Genomic DNA, 20,968 nt, shown 5'->3' with positions numbered 1-20,968 from the left:
CCTGTGATTATAAGCAACACTAAGGGGTAATTTAGAGCAACCAGTTAACCTATCAAACTGAAGGTCTTTGGGATGTGGCAGGAAAGAGGAGCACTTGATATATTGTGCACAGATTTTGGTTGCACTGTTATCAGAAAGTCATCATTAAACTGGAAAGGGTGCAGAAAAGATTTTCAAGGATGCTACCAGGACTCATGAGACTTTGCTAAGGTGAGAGGTTGGACTGGATAGAACTTTATTCCTTGATATTGAAGAATGACCTAACAGAGGTGTATAAGACATGATGGACATATCTAGGAGAAGTAGAAATGGGAGAGTGTAGGTATAATGTGAGAGGTAAAATACTTAAACGGGTTCAGAGGAGCAGCTGCTTAATGCAGAGGACGGTGCAGATGTGGAATGAGCTCTAAGGGAAAGTGGCTGAGACAGTGACAATAACAAATTTTAAAATAAATTTGGATAAGTTATGGATAACGGAGGTATCGAGAAATATGAGGAAATTGTGGCCGAATAGGGCTAGCTTGGTAGACACTAAACAGGTTAGTAGGGCTGAAGGGCCTGTTCCATATTGTATTACACTATGACATTGGAGTGACATGTTTATATCCTTTTCAAAGGTAGCTACCATCTTTATGTCATCTGGTTTTCTTTGTTCTTGCAAATAGCCCAACAAACCTCTTAGGTGTATCAAATTGCACAAAAGTGACCAATACCCAATCACCGTTAAGGTTACCCCCAGCCCCACAAACCCCAATGCAATGCAAGTAGAAGCTACCCAATATCTAGACAATTGAGTGAAAGACTGGTTTTCCGATTTCATTGACCTGACTACTAGTTATCAAAGAGATTTGTAGCCATGACAGTCTGGCATCTGCCCCGAAAGGATAATTGGGATCCTGAGGCAGCACTCTCAGCTACTGGCTATGCACATACTACTGCCACTTCGATCTGATCGCTCAAAGTCCTGTTGCCATGGTGAGAAGGTATCATCAAGAGCCGGAGATGCTCAAAGTAATTCTATTGTAGCACCTGCAGTCACCAGGAAACCCTACAGGAAAGCACTGGAAAGACAAAAGAAGACAGGGAATGCATGAGAGAAATATCAGAATAATATTTATTGTAATATTTTCTGAGGTTGGAAGGCTGCTGGAGCTTTAACTTGCCACCACAGTCAAGCTGTGATGATCCATATAGAAGGAAACTAGGATAATCCCAATGAAATGAGGAAATGGGGTTGTGTTAATCAATTGCATAATCAAATCGAGACCACCTTGTCTCCAATCTTCCCCTTCCTTCTTCTCCTGCTCGCAGCTATGGTCAAATATTGGTCCCACATGAGTGTGAAGGGGATGTAGTTTGTACTAAGTCTTGAAACTAAATCTGCTAAATATTGTAAAGTTTCTCCAGGGTGGTCCAAACATGGGGGCACACCCACAGTCTGACCCATCACAGGATGGCGTTCATGCTTGTGGTTTCTGAAATGGAGTGACGAGCCTTGTGGTAAGCATGAAGGTCATTCTAGCTGTGGCTCATCTCAGAGTTTACACAGAGCACCTCCACTGTGTGCAGTCAATTGAACCCTGCATTATCAAGGAGCCTGACAGTTAGTAAATCTGCAGGCTGATCTCTGCCAAAGGACAAAGACGTGGTCTTCACTCCCGCGGAACAGAAAGTGCCTGTGACCTATCCAAACACACCTGAATATGGCAAACTGTGAAATGATGTACATATTGGCGGTTCCGTCCTCCAAATATCTGAAGCTGATGTTTAGTGTGAGCATTGCAATCACTGGTGAAGAAACTCCAGCCTTGCTCCACGGCAGTGATGAGGTTGTAGTAAGTGGCAGGACCTGCTTGCAGAAGCAGTGGAAGGATCCTCCATGCATGTGGACCTCATGCTCCTGGATGCATCTCTGAGCTCCTATTGGGATGTGAACTAGGCACCAACTAATGTTGCAAAATGCCTATTCTTAATTATCCTAGTGCATGTACTGTCGCTCTTTGCAATGAAGTACACTCATGCAACACACCTGCCTTTGTGCGTCAAGACCAAATTGGCACCCACTGCCCAAACAGCAGAATGTTGCACTCAGTGCTATTTTCTTGCATTAGTGTTGCAGCCAATTACCTTGCATGAAGTTCTGCTTTCTCCACATCGTACTTGCTCTGCAATTGAATCATCTCTTTGACCTTGCTGCGGAGCTGCTGTTCGAGTCCGCTGTTTTGCGCGGTGTGCTTCTCCAGTGCCGAAGTGGCGCTGCTCTGAGGCCGATACAAGTTGGAATCTAGTTTCAGGCATGCAGACTGCAGACGTTCAGTTGTTTGGGCAATATCAGCATTTAGCTCCATAAGATTCCTGGGGAGAGTGGATCAAATTAACATGGACACACACTCAATCACCTTGCATCTATTAGAGTACATCAGTAACTGATATATTAGTACAGTGGATTCCAGTTAATTGGACATTCAGTTAATCAGGGCAGCCACTTATTTGGGACAAAAACTAATTGATAAAATTGCTGGGATTTTCTTTGTTTATTTGGGACACTACGCCACTTAATTGCAGCAGGAGACTATTTCCGTACAAATTCTAACTAGTGTCAGTCATGTGCATTTGTATGGCTGTTAGATGCTGCACCATGCTTAGAGTGAAAACATTTTAAAAGCATTATTTGCATACATTTGTATTCCAAACTGAGTTAATTTAGGCGAGAATTAAGCAATAAGACAACTCTGAACAGTGCTGCTCTCTGCGGTTTCAAGCATTCAGCCTGGAGATGCCAAAAACAGCCGGGAGTAAAATTGAAACCATTCCACTACTTCAATAGGTTAGGAACTACGAGAATTTGAAGAGTTCAACGATCATTTTGAATGTTACAATGAAAATAATGATTTGGAGGATCCAATTGTCAATAGCATTGTATGAAGACAGTCCATTACAGACATTCCACCTTGCAAAAACTTATTTCAGGGAGGTAGCACCATCAATTTGTGGGAGACTCCCAGAACTTCCGGGAGAGGTGGGATGTCTGCAATAGAGTAGCTCCTTAGCAGCCAGCCAGCTAGTTTAAATAACGTTAGCTATGCTAATGAATGAATGACACCTGTTAAACTCACCTCAACATGTCTTTTACAGTCTTAACCCACCATGGGCAATAGAAAAGTCACTGTTGTAAGCAGTGCAGCGAGCAATACTGTCATTATTTTTGACCCTATTAGGCAGGGGTACACTTTGGTGTAGTCTGGGGTGACGTACGTTTTATATTTTCTTTTTTTTTTGAAACACTCTGCTATGGTGCACTCTCGTTCTCTCTAACTCGTGCGCTGTCTCGTGCCCTTGCTTGCTTTCTCTCTCACGCTCTCACTTGCTTTCTCTCTCTCTCTCTCGCGCTCTTGCTTGCTTGCTTTCTCTCTCGTGCTCTCACTTGCTTTCTCTCTCGTGCTCTCTCTTGCTTTCTCTCGCTTGCTCGCTCTCAAAGAAATTGATTTCCGTGATATTGTATATAATTTGCGGGCATCAGGGAACCATTTTCATAAGCGGGAGACTCCCAGAACTTCCAGGAGAGGTGGGGTTTCTGCCATTATCTGAACTAGGTGTCTGCGCTGATTTTCTTCATTGCATACACTGGATGAATTTCTCCGTCAATAATTATCAGGAATTAATTCACACTTTTATAGTACTGTAGTACTATTGGTGTTCTCATTTATTCTGCATTTCATATAAATACATAATTCGATACTCTGTTTCTCTTTTTTATACCTTTTTAACTATTTTCATGAAACTTTGGCTACTTGGGGCAGCCGATAAATTGGGCCAAAATGTACTGGTCATACATGTCTCAATTAACCAGAATCCATTGTATTAAGGAATGAAACAGACATACTAAATTTAGTACAGGTGTCTGCATTTTCACTGTTAAGGCCTAGCAAATATACATTAAAGATATATTGAGTGTTTGAGACAATGGTTTGGAATTTGCAAATCGAACATGTTGTCATTTGGAAAGAGAAAATAGAGAAGTGATCTGAATGCACTCTGGAGTAAATTTAAGGGCTCAAATGATAATTATAATCAACTAGCCTTGCTTAGTTTGGCTGCCATTTTGTCTCTAACTCAGAAGATTTAGAATTCAGGTCATTTGTCCCCTTGCAGTACAGCACTGTCAGATTTACATCTTATCAATGAGATGTGAAGCCAAATACTCTCCCAAATACATGTGAAATATCCTGTTCAAGAAATATGGGAAGAGATCCCCTGTGCATTAACCAGTTGTTACCATTCCACCAGCATTACTAACAAATAGACTATTTGGGGGTTGCTATGATATTGGTATTGATGGTAGTTAACTATGTAGAAACTGTCTGCTGTACTTCCTATGTTACAGTCGTGATTACACTTTAAAAGTACGTTGTTTGTAAAACAATTGGATTATCCAGAAACAAATGTAGCAGAGAAAAAGTTGGGGAGCGCTACCAGTGCAGACTTGGAACATAGACTGTTCTATGTAGCCATCAAAATGGCAGGCATAGCTCAGGCCCATGCGAGAGCCCATGGCTACACCTTTGGTTTAGAGAAAGAGCGAGGGGCCAAAAGAGTAATTGCTGAGGGTGAGGGTGCAGGAGGAGAACTGGTTGGGTCTGTTGTCCAGAAAGAAGTAAAGAGTGGGGCTATATAAATATAATCTATTTTTCTGTTTCATCTGCCAGAACTCCAGAAGAAGTCTATGTTCAGAATAAATCTGACCAATTTCCAGAAAAGACACTTCACTGAATCTGTGGTAAATTCACAGAGCAGGTGTCTAGGGGGAAGGCAGATGGTGGTGGTATTGATTAATTAAAACTCAATTTATTGTGATTTGGTTCATAAATAATAATGTGGGAAAAACAGTGTGAGTTTCCCTGGGTTCTCTGGTCTCCTCCTACATCATAAAGGCATATTTGCTGGTAGGTTAATTGCTGGTGAAAACTTCCCCGAGTGGGTGGATAGCAGAGTCCGGTAAGGGTGGGTAGGAATGTGGGAGAAATAAAAAGTTATTAGTGTAGGAATAGTGTCAACATGTGCCTGGCTGAAGAACCTGTTTCCATGCTGTATCTCTCTTTGACTCTATGCTCTAAATTAGGAAGGAATTCATGTTGTGCTGATCTTCGAGCTACCGATATGCCATAACCCAGCCACCACTGACTGCACCTACTGCTGCATCCCGCTCTTCAGATCTGTGAGGTCACCACGCACCCCGGCCACCTGCCTCCGCAGAGTCAACAGCTTGTTGTGACTGCCCATCAGACGGGAGCCTTGCACCTGAAGGAAGCAGATTCGGATTAGTTTTTGTCATACACGCTAAGATGCAATGGAATTCCTTGCTTGGATGAAGCTCAGATACTGTTATTATTAACAGTACACAGGTAAATAATAAGAACAACAACAAGTACAGTGATGAGCACCAAAAATACAGGATGGCACAAAGTACAACCAAAACATCCAAAATAAAAAGGTTAAATAATTTTCCAGTACATTTCAGTCCTGTAATATTTTCATACATTGGTTGGTATGTTGGTCATGTTTAAATATTCAAACTGGATCCCCCGGAATAGGAATGACAGGAAAGTTCAAGGGAAAGTGAAGGAGGGAATTTGCCCATTTCACTTTGGAAAAAGGGACACTCGGATATCCATAGGCTTTATTAGAAAGTTATCTCGTCTGGAATACTAATGGCTACTGGCTACACATTCAGCCTGGATATGACTCCATCAAATTCCACCAGAAGCCTAGATAAATCTCATCACCTCTGCTGCCAATTTCCACCATGCTCTCACATTCACACAGTCCATCTAAAGCTTTTCCCAGTTCCAACGTCTTCTTCCATACAGGGGCCCCAGTTCCCACAATTCCTTCTACTCATTGGGACTCTGGTCCGCACTGCCTCTCCACTCACTGGGCCTCATTTCCCCTACTTCCTTCCACTCATCAGGACCTTATTTCATACACTACTTTCCACTCACAGGTCCCGGATGCCTCACTTCCACCCAATCACCAGGACCTGATATCCCTGCCACTCACTGGACCTCACTACCCACACTTTCACTGGGGCTCCAGTTTCCATACTTCCACACTACAGCCTTAATTCCTACACTCCTTTTAAAGTCACGTGATCTATTTCCTGTGCTCCCTACATGTTAACTCCATTCATCAAATCATTTCTATCACCTTTAAAAAAAATGGATCAAAGAATTTTGGACTGTAGTGAGAAAACTACAGTCGGAGCAGTGCTGCCAGGATAATCAAGGACACGACCCACCCAGCCAACACACTTTTCGTCCCTCTTCCCTCTGGGAGAAGGCTCAGGAGCTTGAAGACTCGTACGGCCAGATTTGGGAACAGCTTCTCTCCAACTGTGATAAGGCTGCTGAACGGATCCTAACCCGGATCTGGGCCGTACCCTCCAAATATCCAGACCTGCATCTTGTTTTTTTTTGCACTACCTTACTTTCCATTCTTCTAATTTTTCTATTTATGATTTATAATTTAAATTTTTAATATTCACTATCGATTTGTAATCCAGGGAGCGGGAAGCACAGAATCAAATATCGCTGTGATGATTGTATGTTCTAGTATCAATTGTTTGGCGACAATAAAGTATAAAGTAACATGTGATAATACTGTACAGAAAACTGGCAGGTCTGGCGTCAGAAAGGACCTGAGCCTAATAAATAAATGGAGTTTTATTGTAAAGATGGAAAGCCTTCAGATGTTGGAAATCCAAAGCAATACACAAAATGTTGGAGGAACTCAGCAGGTCAGGCAGCATCTGTGGAAATGAATAAACAGTTGAGGTTTCGGGCCGAGACCCTTCTTCAGGACTGAAATAGAAGGGGGAAGATGTCAGAAACAAAAGGTTGAGGGAAGGGTTAGTTTTATTGTGTTAAGTGCTAGCTTGAATCCACACTGTGACATCTTTTACACAGGACAGCCAATACTACAATCTTGCCTTGTGTTTTTATACGAGCAAAAATTAAAAAGCATGAAGTGGTTCACCAATGAGATACTGTAACATAATGTACCTCCTGCTGCCATTGCTGCTTCATTTCTTTATGCTCCAGTTCATTCCTAGCCTTGCCGAAGTCCGCTGTGATCTTGTGGATGTCCTCACTGAGTCTCTGATTGGCTGCACTGGCCTGTTCCAGTTGTTCCCGCAGCATAGCGTTGACCTGGGAAAGGCTGCTGCTTCTGTCTCGGGAAAAATTAAAATAACAGGGACCAGTTCAGCACTGCATTTACATCACAACTGTAACTTAACGAATCAGGAGCACTTACTAAAATAACACTTGTTACTAAGTGCACAAAAGATAGAATTAACGAAAACAGGCCCTTCATCCCAACATTCTAAACTGGTCTTATTTCCCCATATTTGGTCCATATCCCTTAAAGCCTTTTCTATCTAAGTACCTGCCCAAATGTCCTCTAAGTGATGTAATTGCACCCATCTCAACTACTTTCTCTTCGGCAGCTCATTCTGCATGAAGATCAAATTTGATTGAAAAAATGGATTTTATGGAGCATTTGAAAGGAAAGGTTAAGGATGGAATTCCAGAGCCAAGACCTTATCAGTAAAAATACAGGCCCCAGTGCTAAGTTTAATATATCTGGGCATGTTAGAAGGCAGTATTTACAGAGGTGCAATTTATTTTGGTAAGTTTTAAGAATGGATTGCAGATAAATGGGCAGTGGGAACTTTGAAGAAACTGAGAATTTTATATTCAGACACTTAACAGTAAGCCAATATAAATCAGGGAACAGATATTTGATCATGAGACATTGCAAAGACCTATTGTGTAGGTAGATCAGCCATTGCCTTACTGATTGCAAGGGTCAAAAGATTTACTCCTGTCATCACTCTACCACCATATGCTCTTAGGTTTAATCATTCTTCACTGAAGACACCACAATGTGACTCTCCTACGGACCAAGAATCTAACAAAAGTGAGGAACTAAAGGAGGTTATATCGGTAAGAAACAGTGCAGTAGAAATTACTGGCAATGAAAGCCCGATGAGAGAGGTAACATAGTGAATAGTTTACTGCTTCACCGCTCCAGAGGCCCAGATTTAATCCTGAAGTCAGGTGTCATAGAAACATAGAAACATAGAAAATAGGTGCAGGAGTAGGCCATTTGGCCCTTTGAGCCTGCACTGCCATTCAGCATGATCATGGCTGATCATCCAACTCAGAACCCTGTACCTGCCTTCTCTCCATAGCCCCTGATCCCTTTAGCCACAAGGGCCATATCTAACTCCCTCTTAAATATAACCAGTGAACTGGCCTCAACTGTTTCCTGTGGCAGAGAATTCCACAGACTCACCACTCTCTGTGTGAAGAAGTTTTTCCAAATTTCGGTCCTAAAAGGTTTCCCCTTTATCCTCAAACTGTGACCTCTCGTTCTGGACTTCCCCAACATCGGGAACAATCTTCCTGCATCTAGCCTGTCCAATCCCTTTAGGATTTTATACGTTTCAATAAGATCCCCCCTCAATCTTCTAAATTCCAACGAGTATAAGCCTAGTCGATCGAGTCTTTCATCATATGAAAGTCCTGCCATCCCAGGAATCAATCTGGTGAATCTTCTTTGTACTCCCTCTATGGCAAGGACGTCTTTCCTCAGATTAGGAGACCAAAACTGCACACAATACTCCAGGTGTGGTCTCACCAAGGCCTTGTACAACTGCAGTAGTACCTCCCTGCTCCTGTACTCAAATCCTCTTGCTATGAATGCCAGCATACCATTCGCCTTTTTCACCGCCTGCTGTACCTGCATGCCCACTTTCAATGACTGGTGTATAATGACACCCAGGTCTCGTTGCACCTTCCCTTTTCCTAATCAGCCATCATTCAGATAATAATCTGTTTTCCTGTTTTTGCCACCAAAGTGGATACCCTCACACTTATCCACATTAAATTGCATCTGCCATGAATTTGCCACCTGTGTAGAGTTTGTACATTTTCCCTGTGACTGCACAGTTTTCTCCGAGCCTCCCACATCACAAAGATGGGTTATTTGGTCATTGTAAATTGCCATAGTAGTTGAGTGGCAGAATCTAGGGTGAGTTGGGAAAAATGTAGGAAAAGTGTGTAAGTGTGGAGGCAATCAACATGGACTTGATTGGCAGGAGGATCTGGTTCTATGCTGCATCTCTCTGCTAATCTAAATCCTCACAGCCTTATGATTTGCATCCCAGTGTAATAAATAATGTAGCAATGGAAATAGTGGATGTACTTGCAATTACCTTCTAGAATTCAACCCTATGGAATAATTCTTGCAGATTGAAGGATGGCAAAGTTAATGACACTATTTAAAAAAGGAGTAAGATGGAGAACAAGGATCTAGAAGGTGGTTTGCTTAACATCAGTGAAAGGGAAATGCTACAGCCTATTACACAGGATAAGATAGCAGCACACTTGAAAATGATCAATGCAATTTGCAAAGTCAGAATGCACATCTCAAATGGAAATGAAGATTTGCAAACTGTTAGAATGTGACCGTTTAAAAAGTTAAAGGAAGAAAAGTGACATAGTACACTTGGACTTCCAGAAAGTCTTGGTAAAGTCCAGCTTAAAAAGTTAGCGTGTAAAATTAAAGCGCACTGCATTGCAGGGTGGTGGTAACATATTGCTATAGATTGAAAACTGATTAAATTATGAAAATATTAGCTAGAGAGAGTTAAATGGGAACAGCTGTTTTTGGGCAAGTCCACATCCAACGGAGTCCAGAGTACAGGACAGGTATGTTCCAGCCAGAAGAAAAGACAAGAATGGCAAGGTAAGAGAACCTTGCATGTTGAGAGAGATGATGAATTTAGTCAAGAAAGAAAAGGAAAAGGTAAGACGTGATAGAGTGGGAGCGATTAAAGGGAGAGGAGTGGTGTTACTACTCAGCTAAAATGTCACAGCAGTGCTCAGTCAGGAGTGACTGGAGAACTCATCTAGTGAGGCTTTATGTGTAGAACTCAGGAATAAGAAAGGTATGACGACATGAATGGTGCCATATTATAAACCACACAACAGTCCATGGGATATAGAGGAACAAATTTGCAGAGAGTTTGCAGACTATTGCAAGGAACATAATGTTTGATAATTGGTGATTTTAACTTTCCACATATTGGCTGGGACTCCCATACTGAGTGCAAAAGGACCAGGAAGGATAAGAGTTTGTCAAATATGTTCAGGAAAGTTTCCTTAATCAATACATTAAAGTCCCAATGACTGAGTGTGCAATTCTTGATCTGCCATCAGGGAATGAGGCAGAGCAGGTGACAAATGTTTGTGTAGGGGAACACTCTGCATCTGGTAATCATAATGTCATTAGTTTCAAGGTAATTATGGAAATGAATAGGTCTGGTCATCAGGTTGAGATTCTAAATTGGAGAAAGGATCTGGCAAGTGTGGATTGGGACAGGCTGTTCTCTGGTAAGGTGTACTTGATAAATGGAAAGCCTTCAAAAGTGAAATGTTGAGAGTTCAAAGCTTGCACGTGCCTGTCAGAATAAAAGGCAAGGACAACAGGTTTAGGAAACCTTGATTTTCAAGAGATATTGAGGCCCTGGTTAAGAAAAAGAGGGACATACCATGTACAGGCAGGCAGGAAAAAAATGAAGTTCTTGAAGAGTATAAAAAATGGAAGAGAACACTTAAAGAAATCAAGAGGGCTAAAAGAAGGCAGGAGCTTTCTCTAACAGACAAGGTAAAGAAGAATATAAGGGGTTCCACAGACATGTTAACAATAAAAAGGATTACAAGAGACAAAACTGGTCCTCAGAAAGATCAGAATGGTAATCCATGTGTGAAGCCAAAAGAGGTGGGGGAGATCTTAAATGGATTTTTTGCATCCGGATTTACTTGGGAAGCGGACACAGAGTGTATAGAAGTGAGACGAAGCAGCAGCGATGTCATAGACCCTACACAGATTACAGAGGAGAGTTCTTTGCTGTTTTGACATAAATTAGGGTTGATAAATAAATCCCCAGAATTTGCCAATGTATTCCCTTGGACCCTGTGTGAGGTAAGTGCAGAATTTGCTGGGGCACTAGATGAGATATCTAAATCATACTTAGTGACAAGTGAGGTACAGGGGGACTTGAGGGGAGCAAATCTTCCACTGTTTAAGGAAGGCCTCAAAAATAAACCTGGAAATTATAGGCTGGTGAGCCTGACATCTGTAGTGGGAAAGTTTTTGCAAGGTATTCTGAAGGACTAGATATATGAGTATTTGGATAGACAGGAAATGATTGGGGATAGTCAGCATGGCTTTGTGTGTGGTAGGTCCTATTTAACCAATTTATAGATTTTCAAGCAAATGACCAGGAAAGTAGAAGAAGGCAAGACAATGGATGTTGTCTACATGGACTTCAGCAAGGCGTTTGACAAGCTCCCTCGTGGGAGGTTGATCAGGAAGGTTCAGTCGCTCGCCATTCAAAACGAGATAGTAAATTGGATTAGACATTGCCTTTGTGGAAGAAGCCAGAGAGTGGTAGTGGATGGTTGCCTCTCTGACTGGAGACCTGTGACTAGTGGTGTGTCACAGGGATCAGTGTTTGCTCCATTGTTGTTTGTCATCTATATCAACAATCTGGATGATGATGTGGTAAACTAGATCAGTAAATTTGAGGATGGCACCATGATTGATAGTGTAGTGGACAGCGAAGAAGACTATCAAATCTTCCAGAGGGATATGGATCAGCTGGAAAAAATGTGCTGAAAAATGGCAGATGAAATTTAATGCAGAAAAGCGATGTTGCGCTTTAGGAGGACCATCAAGTGCAGGTCTTACACAGTGAGTGGTATGGCACTGAGGAATTCAGTACATCAAAGTGATCTGGGAATACAGGGCCATAATTCATTGAAAGTGGCGTCACAGGTACAGTATATAGGGTTGTAAAAAAAAGCCTTTGGCACATTGGCCATAATAGATCAATACACAGGAGTTGGGATGTTATGTTGAGGTTGTGTAAGATGTTGGTGAGGCCTAATTTGGAGTACTGTGTGTAGTTTTGGTCACCTTCCTACAGGAAAGGTTTAAACAAGTTTCAAAGTGTGCAGAGAAAATTTACGAAGATGTTGCTGGGGCTAGGGGAACTGAATTATAAGGAAAGATTGAATAAGTTAGAACTTTATTCCCCAGAATATAGAAGAACGATGGGAGATTTGAAGGAGGTATACAAAATTATGAGGGGTATAGAGAGGGTAAATGCAAGCAGGCTTTTTCCCTTGAGGTTGGGTGAGAGTACAACTAGAGGCATTGGGCTAAGGGTGAAACGTGAAATGTTTAAGGGGAACGGGAGACAGACAAATGGGTAACAGTCAGGAGAGGGAAGGGGAAGAGTCAGGTACTAGAGAGTACCCCTGAACAATAAGTACTCCTGTTTGAGTACTGTTGGGAGGGACAGCCTACCTGGGGGAAGCAACAGTGGCAGTGCCTCTGGCACAGAGTCTGGCCCTGTGGCTCAGAAGAGTAGAGAAAAGCAGTAGTGATAGGGGATTCCATAGTTAGGGGGCCAGACAGGCGATTCTATGGATGCAGGAAAGAAACTTGGATGTTAGTTTGCCTCCCAGGTGCCAGGGTCTGGGACATTTCAGATCGCGTCCACGATATCCTGCAGTGGGAGGGAAAACAGCCAGAGTTCATGGTATGTATTGGTACCAATGACATAGGTAAGAAAAGGGACGAGGTCCTGAAAACAGACTACAGGGAGTTAGGAAGGAAGTTGAGAAGCAGGACCGCGAAAGTAATAATCTCAGGATTACTACCTGTGCCATGTGACAGTGAGTAGAGGAATAGAATGAGGTGAAGGATAAATGTGTGGCTGAGGGATTGGAGTGGGGGCAGGGATTCAGATTTCTGGATCATTGGGACCTCTTTTGGGACAGGTGTGACCTGTACAAAAAGGACAGGTTGCACTTGAATCCCAGGGGGACCAATATCCTGGCGGGGAGAGTTTAAACTAGAATTGTTGGGGGGTGGGAACCGAACTCAAGCGACTGTGGAAGACGCAGTTGGCTCACAAATAAAGAAAGCTTGGAGACAGTGTGTGAGGGAGGATAGGCCGGTGACAGAGAAGGGACACCCTCAGACCAGCGGTTTGAGATGTGTCTATTTTAACGCAAGGAGTATTGTGAACAAAGCGGATGAGCTTAGAGTGTGGATCAGTACTTGGAGATATGACGTGGTGGCCATTACAGAGACTTGGATGGCTCAGGGACAGGAATGGTTACTTCAAGTGCCGGGTTTTAGATGTTTCAGAAAGGACAGGGAGGGAGGTAAAAGAGGTGGGGGGGTGGCACTGTTGATCAGAGATGGTGTCACGGCTGCAGAAAAGGTGGATGTCATGGAGGGATAGTCTACACAGTTTCTGTGGGTGGAGGTTAAGAAGAGGAAGGAGTCAATAACTCTTCTGGGTGTTTTTTATAGGCTGCCCAATAGTAACAGTGATATTAAGGAGCAGATAGGGAAACAGATCCTGGAAAGGTGTAATAATAACAGAGATGTCGTGGTGGGAGATTTTAATTTCCCAAATATTGATTGGCATCTCCTTAGAGAAAGGGGTTTAGATAGGGTGGAGTTTGTTAGGTGTGTTCAAGAAGGTTTCTTGACACAATATATAAATAAGCCTACAAGAGGAGAGACTGTACTTGATTTGGTATTGGGAAATGAACCTGGTCAGGTGTCAGATCTCTCAGTGAGAGAGCATTTTGGAGATAGTGATCATAATTCTATCTCCTTTATAATAGCATTGGAGAGAGATAGGAACAGACAAGTTAGAAAAGCGTTTAATTGGAGTAAGGGGAATTATGAGGCTATCAGGCAGGAACTTGGAAGCTTAAATTGGGAACAGATATTCTCAAGGAAAGGTATGGAAAGATGTGGCAAATGTTCTGTGGATATTTGTGTGGAGTTCTGCATAGGTACGTTCCAATGAGACAGGGAAGTTATGGTAGGGTACAGGAACCGTGGTGTACAAAGGCTGTAGTAACTCTAGTCGAGAAGAAAAGAAAAGCTTACAACAGGTTCAGAGAGCTAGGTATTGTTAGAGATCAAGAAGATTATAAGGCTAACAAGAAGGAGCTTAGAAGGAAATTAGGAGAGCCAGAACGGGCCATGAGAAGGCCTTGGCAGGCAGGATTAAGGAAAACCACAAGGCATTCTACAAGTATATGAGGAGCAAGAGGATAAGGCGTGAAAGAATAGGACCTATCAAGTGTGACAGTGAGAAAATGTGTATGGAACCGGAGGAAATAGCAGAAGTACTTAATGAATACTTTATTTCAGTATTCACTATGGAAAAGGATCTTGGTGATTGTAGTGATGACTTGCAGCAGACTGAAAAGCTTGAGCATGTAGATATTAAGAAAGAGAATGTGCTGAAGCTTTTGGAAAGTATCAAGTTGGATAAGCCGCCAGGACCAGATGAGATGCACCCCAGGCTAATGTGGGAGGCGAGGGAGAAGATTTCTGAGCCTCTGGCGATGATCTTTGCATCATCAATGGGGACGGGAGAGGTTCCGGATGATTGGAGGGTTGCGGATGTTGTTCCCTTATTCAAGAAAGGGAGTAGAGATAGCCCAGGAAATTATGGACCAGTGAGTCTTACCTCAGTGGTTGGTAAGTTGATGGAGAAGATCCTGAGAGGCAGGATTTATGAACATTTGGAGAGGTATAATATGATTAGGAATAGTCAGCATAGCTTTGTCAAAGGCAGATCGTGCCTTACGAGCCTGATTGCATTTTTTGAGCATGTGACTAAACACATTGATGAAGGAAGAGCAGTAGATTTAGTGTATATGGATTTCAGCAAGGCATCTGATAAGGTACCCCATGCAAGGCTGATTGAGAAAGTAAGGAGGCATGGGATCCAAGGGGACATTGCTTTGTGGATCCAGAACTGGCTTGCCCACAGAAGGTAAAGAGTGGTTGTAGACGGGTCATATTCTGCGTGGAGGTCGGTGACCAGTGGTGTGTCTCAGGGATCTGTTCTGGGACCCTTACTCTTCATGATTTTTATAAATGACCTGGATGAGGACATGGAGGGATGGGTTAGTAAATTTGCTGATGACACAAAAGTTGGGTGTGTTGTGGATAGTGTGGAGGGCTGTCAGAGGTTGCAGCGGGACATTGATAGGATGCAAAACTGGGCTGAGAAGTGGCAGATGAAGTTCACCCCAGATAATTGTGAAGTGCAAACAACAGGAATTCTGCAGATGCTGGAAATTCAAGCAACACACATCAAAGTTGCTGGTGAACGCAGCAGGCCAGGCAGCATCTGTAGGAAGAGGTGCAGTCGACGTTTCAGGCCTGACGAAGGGTCTCGGCCTGAAACATCGACTGCACCTCTTCCTACAGATGCTGCCTGGCCTGCTGCATTCACCAGCAACTTTAATTGTGAAGTGGTTCATTTCGGGAGGTCAAATATGATGGCAGGATATTGTATTAATGGTAAGACTCTTGGCAGTGTGGAGGATCAGAGGGCTCTTGGGGTCTGAGTCCATAGGACGCTCAAAGCAGCTGTGTAGATTGATTCTGTGGTTAAGAAGGCATACGGTGTATTGGCCTTCATCAATCGTGGAATTGAATTTAGGAGCCAAGAGGTAATGTTGCACCTATATAGTACCCTGGTCAGACCCCACTTGGAGTATTGCGCTCAGTTTTGGTCGCATCACTACTGGAAGGATGTGGAAGGAAGTGGAAACCACAGAAAGTGTGCAGAGGAGATTTACAAGGATATTGCCTGGATTGGGGAGCAATCCTTATCAAAACAGGTTGAGCGAACTCGGCCTTTTCTCCTTGGCGCGACGGAGGATGAGAGGTGACCTGATAGCGGTTTATAAGATGAAGAGAGGCATTGATTGTGTGGATAGTCAGAGGGCACAGGTTTAAGGTGCTTGGAAGTAGGTACAGAGGAGATGTCAGGGGTAAGTTTTTTACGCAGAGAGTGGTGAGTGCGTGGAATGAGCAACTGGCAACGGTGGTGGAGGCAGATACGATAGGTTCTCTTAAGAGACTTTTGGATAGGTACATGGAGCTGAGAAAAATAGAGGGCTATGGGTAACCCTAGTAATTTCTATGGTAAGGACATGTTCGGCACGACTTTGTGGGTTGAAGGGCCTGTATTGTGCTGTAGGTTTTCAGTGTAACATGAGAGGAAACTCCTTCAGACGGTGGTGAGAATGTGGAATGAACTGCCAGTGCAGATGGTGAATGTGATTTCAATTTCAACGTTTGTGTAGTTTGGATAAGTACATGGATGGTAAGGGTATGGAGGGCTCTGGTCTGGGTGCAGATTGATGGGACTAGCAGTTTAAAAAGTTCAGCATGGACTAGATGGGCTGAAGGGCCTGTTTCTGTGTTGTAGTTTTCTATGACTCTATACAAAGCTTGGAAATTTAGAATCAAACACAGCCATTGAGGATTATAAAGAAGCAAGAAAAGAACTCACGAAGGGAATTAGGAAAGTCAAGAAGGGCTATGTAAAATCCTTGGTAAGTAAAGTTCAATGTTCAAAGTAAATTTATTAGCCAAGTACATATACTTGTATATCACCATATTCAACCCTGTGATTCATTTTCTTGCAGTTGTACTCAGTAAATCCAACAATTACAATAACATCAATGAAAAACTGCACCCCACAGGGCGGACAACCTGTGTGTAAAAGACAACAAACAGTGCAAATACAGATAGAGAGAAAAATAATAATAATAATAACAACAACAACAAATAAATAAATAAGCACTAAATATTGAGAACATGAGATGAAGAGTCCTTTAAAGGGACTCCATAGATTGTAGGAACAGTTCAGTGATGGGTCAAGTGAAGTTGACTGCAAGTTATACCCTCCAGGTCAAGAGCCTGATAGTTGAGGGGTAATAATTGTTCCTGAATCTGGTGGTGTGAGTCCTGAGGCTCCTTCACCTTCTCCCTGACAGCAGCAATGAAAAGAGACCATGACCTGCATAGTGGGGTTCCTTGGTGATGATAGCTGTTTTCCTGCAACAACGCTCTCTGTAGAGGTGTTCATTAGGAGGGCTTTAACAATGGTAGGCTTGGCTGTTTTCATGACTTTTTGTAGGACTTTCTGTTCAATGGTATTGGTGTTTCCATACGAAGCTGTAATGCAGCCAGTCAATATACTCTCCACCACACATCTATAGAAGTTTGTCAAAGTCTTATATGCAATGCAAGTAGGATTTAAAGAGAATCCCAGTCACCTATACATGTTTGCTGTTATGTGCTGGGGCAGCAGGCTGAGGGTAGCAGTCACCAACAGAATCAACAAACTCACTCGTAAGGCCAGTGATGTTGTAGGGATGGGAATGGACTCTCTGACGGTGGTGTCTGAAAAGAGGATGCTGTCCAAGTTGCATGCCATCTTGGACAATGTCTCCCATCCAATACATAATGTACTGGTTGGGCACAGGAGTACATTCAGCCAGAGACTCATTCCACCGAGATGCAACACAGAGCGTCATAGGAAGTCATTCCTGCCTGTGGCCATCAAACTTTACAACTCCTCCCTTGGAGGGTCAGACACCCTGAGCCAATAGGCTGGTCCTGGACTTATTTCCTGGCATAATTTACATATTACTATTTAATTATTTATGGTTTTTATTACTATTTAATTATTTATGGTGCAACTGTAATGAAAAGCAATTTCCCCCCGGATCAATAAAGTATGACTATGACTATGACTATCCATCAAAAGACAGTGGATAACCAGGGAGAAGTTAGGGACACTCAAGGATAAAGGGGGGAAATATTTGCTTGGACACAGATGATGTGGGCGATGTCCTTAATGAGTTTTTTACAGTAGTATTTATCAAGGAGGAGGAAATGAAGGATAGAGAGATCAGTGCCTTGTGTGTTAATGTGCCAGGTATTTTGAGGCAAGAGACGAGATAGAGTTGAGTCTCTTAAAGAACATGAAGATGGATAAGTCCCCAGAGTCTGATGGGATATGGCCCAGCTTATTGTGAGAGGCAAGAGATGAGATTGTTGTGGCCTTGACCAATAACTTTGTGTCCTCTCTTGCCACAGGTGAAGTCCCAGAAGTCTGGCGAGAAGCTAATGTTTTTCCATTATTCAAGAAGGCAACCAGGGGTTATCCTGGAAACTATAGACTGGTGAGTCTCATATCTGTGGTAGGGAAGATACTGGAGAGAATTCTTACAGATAGGATTTATGGGCACTTGGAAGTGCAGGGAAGTCAGGTCTTACTAAGTTAATTGAGTTTTTTGAGGAGATGATGGGGGTAGCAGACGAAGGTAGAGCAGAGGGTGTTGTCTATATGGATTTTAGTAAGGTGTTTGACAAAGTCCCTCATGGGAGGCTCATCCAGGAGATTACAATGCATGGGATCCATGGCGAATTAGCCATTTGGATTCAGAGCTAGCTTGCCCATAGAAGACAGAGGGTAGTGGTTGAAGGGACTTGCTGGACATCTGTGATTATTGATCTTCCACAGGGATCTGTGCTGGGATGTCAGCTGTTTGTAATGCATATAAATGACCTGGATGAAAATGTTGTTCAGTGGGTTAGTAAGTTTGCAGGTGGTAAGTTTGCAGATGGTGGTGTTGTGAATAGCATAGGAGATTGGCAAAGAACATAGCAGGATATAGATCAGTTGCAGATGTATGTGTAGAAACGGCAAATGGAATTTAACCAGGCCAAATGTGGTGTTGCGCCTTGATAGGTCAAATGTAAACAGACAGTACTGAGTTAAGGGTAAGACCCTTCCTTACCCTTAACAGTGTTAATGAGCAGAGCAATCTTGGAGTCCAAATTCATAGTTCCCTGTTGATTTGACTGTTTAATTTTTAGATGAGTCTGTTTAATTGATATTTTCTTTGCAGTTTAGCAATTAATTGCTTGTTTCTATTTTAAGTAGTTCTTGTATGTAGTGCCTTGTAAAAGTATTCAGACCCCAGTCGTTGGTTCACCTAAATGAGTATTACAACCAGGGACATTAAACAATTTAACTGAGAATTTTTTTTGTGAATTGCATGCTCCTTTTTTTCACAGTAGAGCTCAAAAACAGGGAAAATTTTAAAGCATGAAAAACTAAAAATTCAAAATTTGAAATGTCACCAGTTCAAAAGTATTCATCCCCCTTTGCTCTATACTTGGTTGAACCACCTCTCGTAGATATTAAGAGCCAATAGTCTTTTTTGATAAGTCTGTATTAGCTTTGCACAGCTTGATGGAGCAAGATTTACCCATTCCTCCCTGCTAATTTGCTCAAGCTGTACCAAGTTAGTTGGGGAGAAGTGGTGATCAGCAATCCTGAGGTCTTGCCAGAGATGGTTGATTGAGTTAAGCTCAGGACTCTGACTGGGTCACTCAAGGACATCAATCTTCTTCATTTGAAGCCACCTCGTGGTTGTTCAAGCAGCATGCTTTAGATTGACGTTCTGCTGAAAAACCAACTTCCTCCCCAGTTTAAGTTCTCTGGCAGAGGCTACTAGGTTTTTGTCCAGGGCATCTCTGTATTCCCATCAATCCTGACCAGATATCTAGTCCCTCCTGCTGAAAGGCATCCCATACCATGATGCTATCTCAATCATACTTTACAGTAGGGATGGTGTTACCTGGCTGGTGCACAATATTAGATTTATGCCACACATACTGCTTAGTATTGAGGCCAAAAAGCTCCAGTTTAGTCTCATCCAACCACAAGACTTGCTTCCACATCTTTACAGTATCATCCAAATGACACTTTTCTAGGTCTTTATGGGCAAGGACAACCATGTTTTTTTTTAAAATCCAGGGCTTCTTCTTTGCCAGTCTTCCATAAATATCCTTTTTGTGCAAGGCCTTAGAGATTGTTAAGCCATGAACTTCATCTCCAGTTGCAGCCACTGATCTCTGCAGCTCACTCAGGGTAACCATTAGCAGATCAGTAGCCTCTCTTACAAGGGCCATTCTTATACAGTGACTAAGTTTAGAGGGGCAGCCTGATGTAGGTAGTGTGGTTGTGGTTTCATATTTTCACACTTTTTCATGCTGTACTGCACTGAGCTCCAAGCTCTGTTTAGTGCCCTTGAGGTGGTCTTGTGCCATTCCCCAGACTTGTGCTTCTCCATTATCATTTCCCTAAGTTCCCTTGAATGTTTTTTTGTCTTCATTTTGGTTAGGGTTATTCAGGTAATCCTCCAATATTCTACATCAACTAACTGGCTGAGTTGGTCAGGTGAAATACAGTATCACACCTGAGGAAAGGTAACATAGTAATTACAAAGGGGGTGAATACATTTTTCAGCATCACAATTTTGGTTTTTAATTTTTATGATATTGTTGACGAGCTTTGGATTTTTCTTTAGATTTGACATAGTGCAAAATGTTTTGAAGATTACCTCAAAAATCCTACTTCAATTTAAATTTCAAAAATGAGACAGTAAAATGTGAAAATAATTGTAGGGCCTGAATACTTTTTCAAGGCACTGTACATGTAACAGTTTATTATGTTTTCTAGTGGTCACAATGTATATACAAGTTCAGTGTGTTCTCCTCATGGTGTTATACTGGTGTGATTCTGGAAGCTTCTCCTGGTACTGCATTATTTGAATGTCTCATTAATTGACTCTTATCAACAAATTTGAATGGAATTCTCCTTATAAAATAGCTGACCACAAAACAGTGCCATCTTAGTGCTTTTGTCTCTCTCCCTCTCTCTGCTTGGCAGACCTCTATCACTGTCCTTTTCATTTTTTCTTTGTTATATCACACTTAACAAAATGGTTGTGAAGCAGCAGGCTTTGTGCCTTTTGAAAGAACCTTGGAATAAAACCTCAGAATCAAACAATTGGTCTAGTCGGCAGGACGATTACAAAGTTTAAGGACTTGGACACAGACATAGTGGAAATTTTAATGTGCAACAAAAGGGCTAAGACCTTCCTCATTTTCCAATTTGCTTGAGAGAAAACTTAATTCTGCT

At 42.3% G+C, this 20,968-nt stretch overlaps 1 protein-coding gene across 1 annotated transcript in view; it reads right to left on the bottom strand.

Annotated features, from left to right (window-relative positions):
- Positions 1-20,968, bottom strand: part of LOC140196463 (uncharacterized) — a 388,255-nt gene that overhangs the window by 195,113 nt on the left and 172,174 nt on the right. The window contains exons 7-9 of the mRNA XM_072255725.1: positions 7,059-7,224; positions 5,192-5,298; positions 2,128-2,355 (exon numbers count right to left, since the gene is read on the bottom strand). Coding sequence (XP_072111826.1) covers positions 2,128-2,355; positions 5,192-5,298; positions 7,059-7,224 — 501 coding nt within the window. The remainder of the gene's footprint in view (positions 1-2,127; positions 2,356-5,191; positions 5,299-7,058; positions 7,225-20,968) is intronic.

Source organism: Mobula birostris, chromosome 4, assembly GCF_030028105.1.
Source record: "Mobula birostris isolate sMobBir1 chromosome 4, sMobBir1.hap1, whole genome shotgun sequence".
Classification (NCBI taxonomy): Eukaryota; Metazoa; Chordata; class Chondrichthyes; order Myliobatiformes; family Myliobatidae; genus Mobula; species Mobula birostris.
Note: the sequence above shows the minus strand (reverse complement) of the source record. Positions and strands in the feature narration are given on the sequence as shown.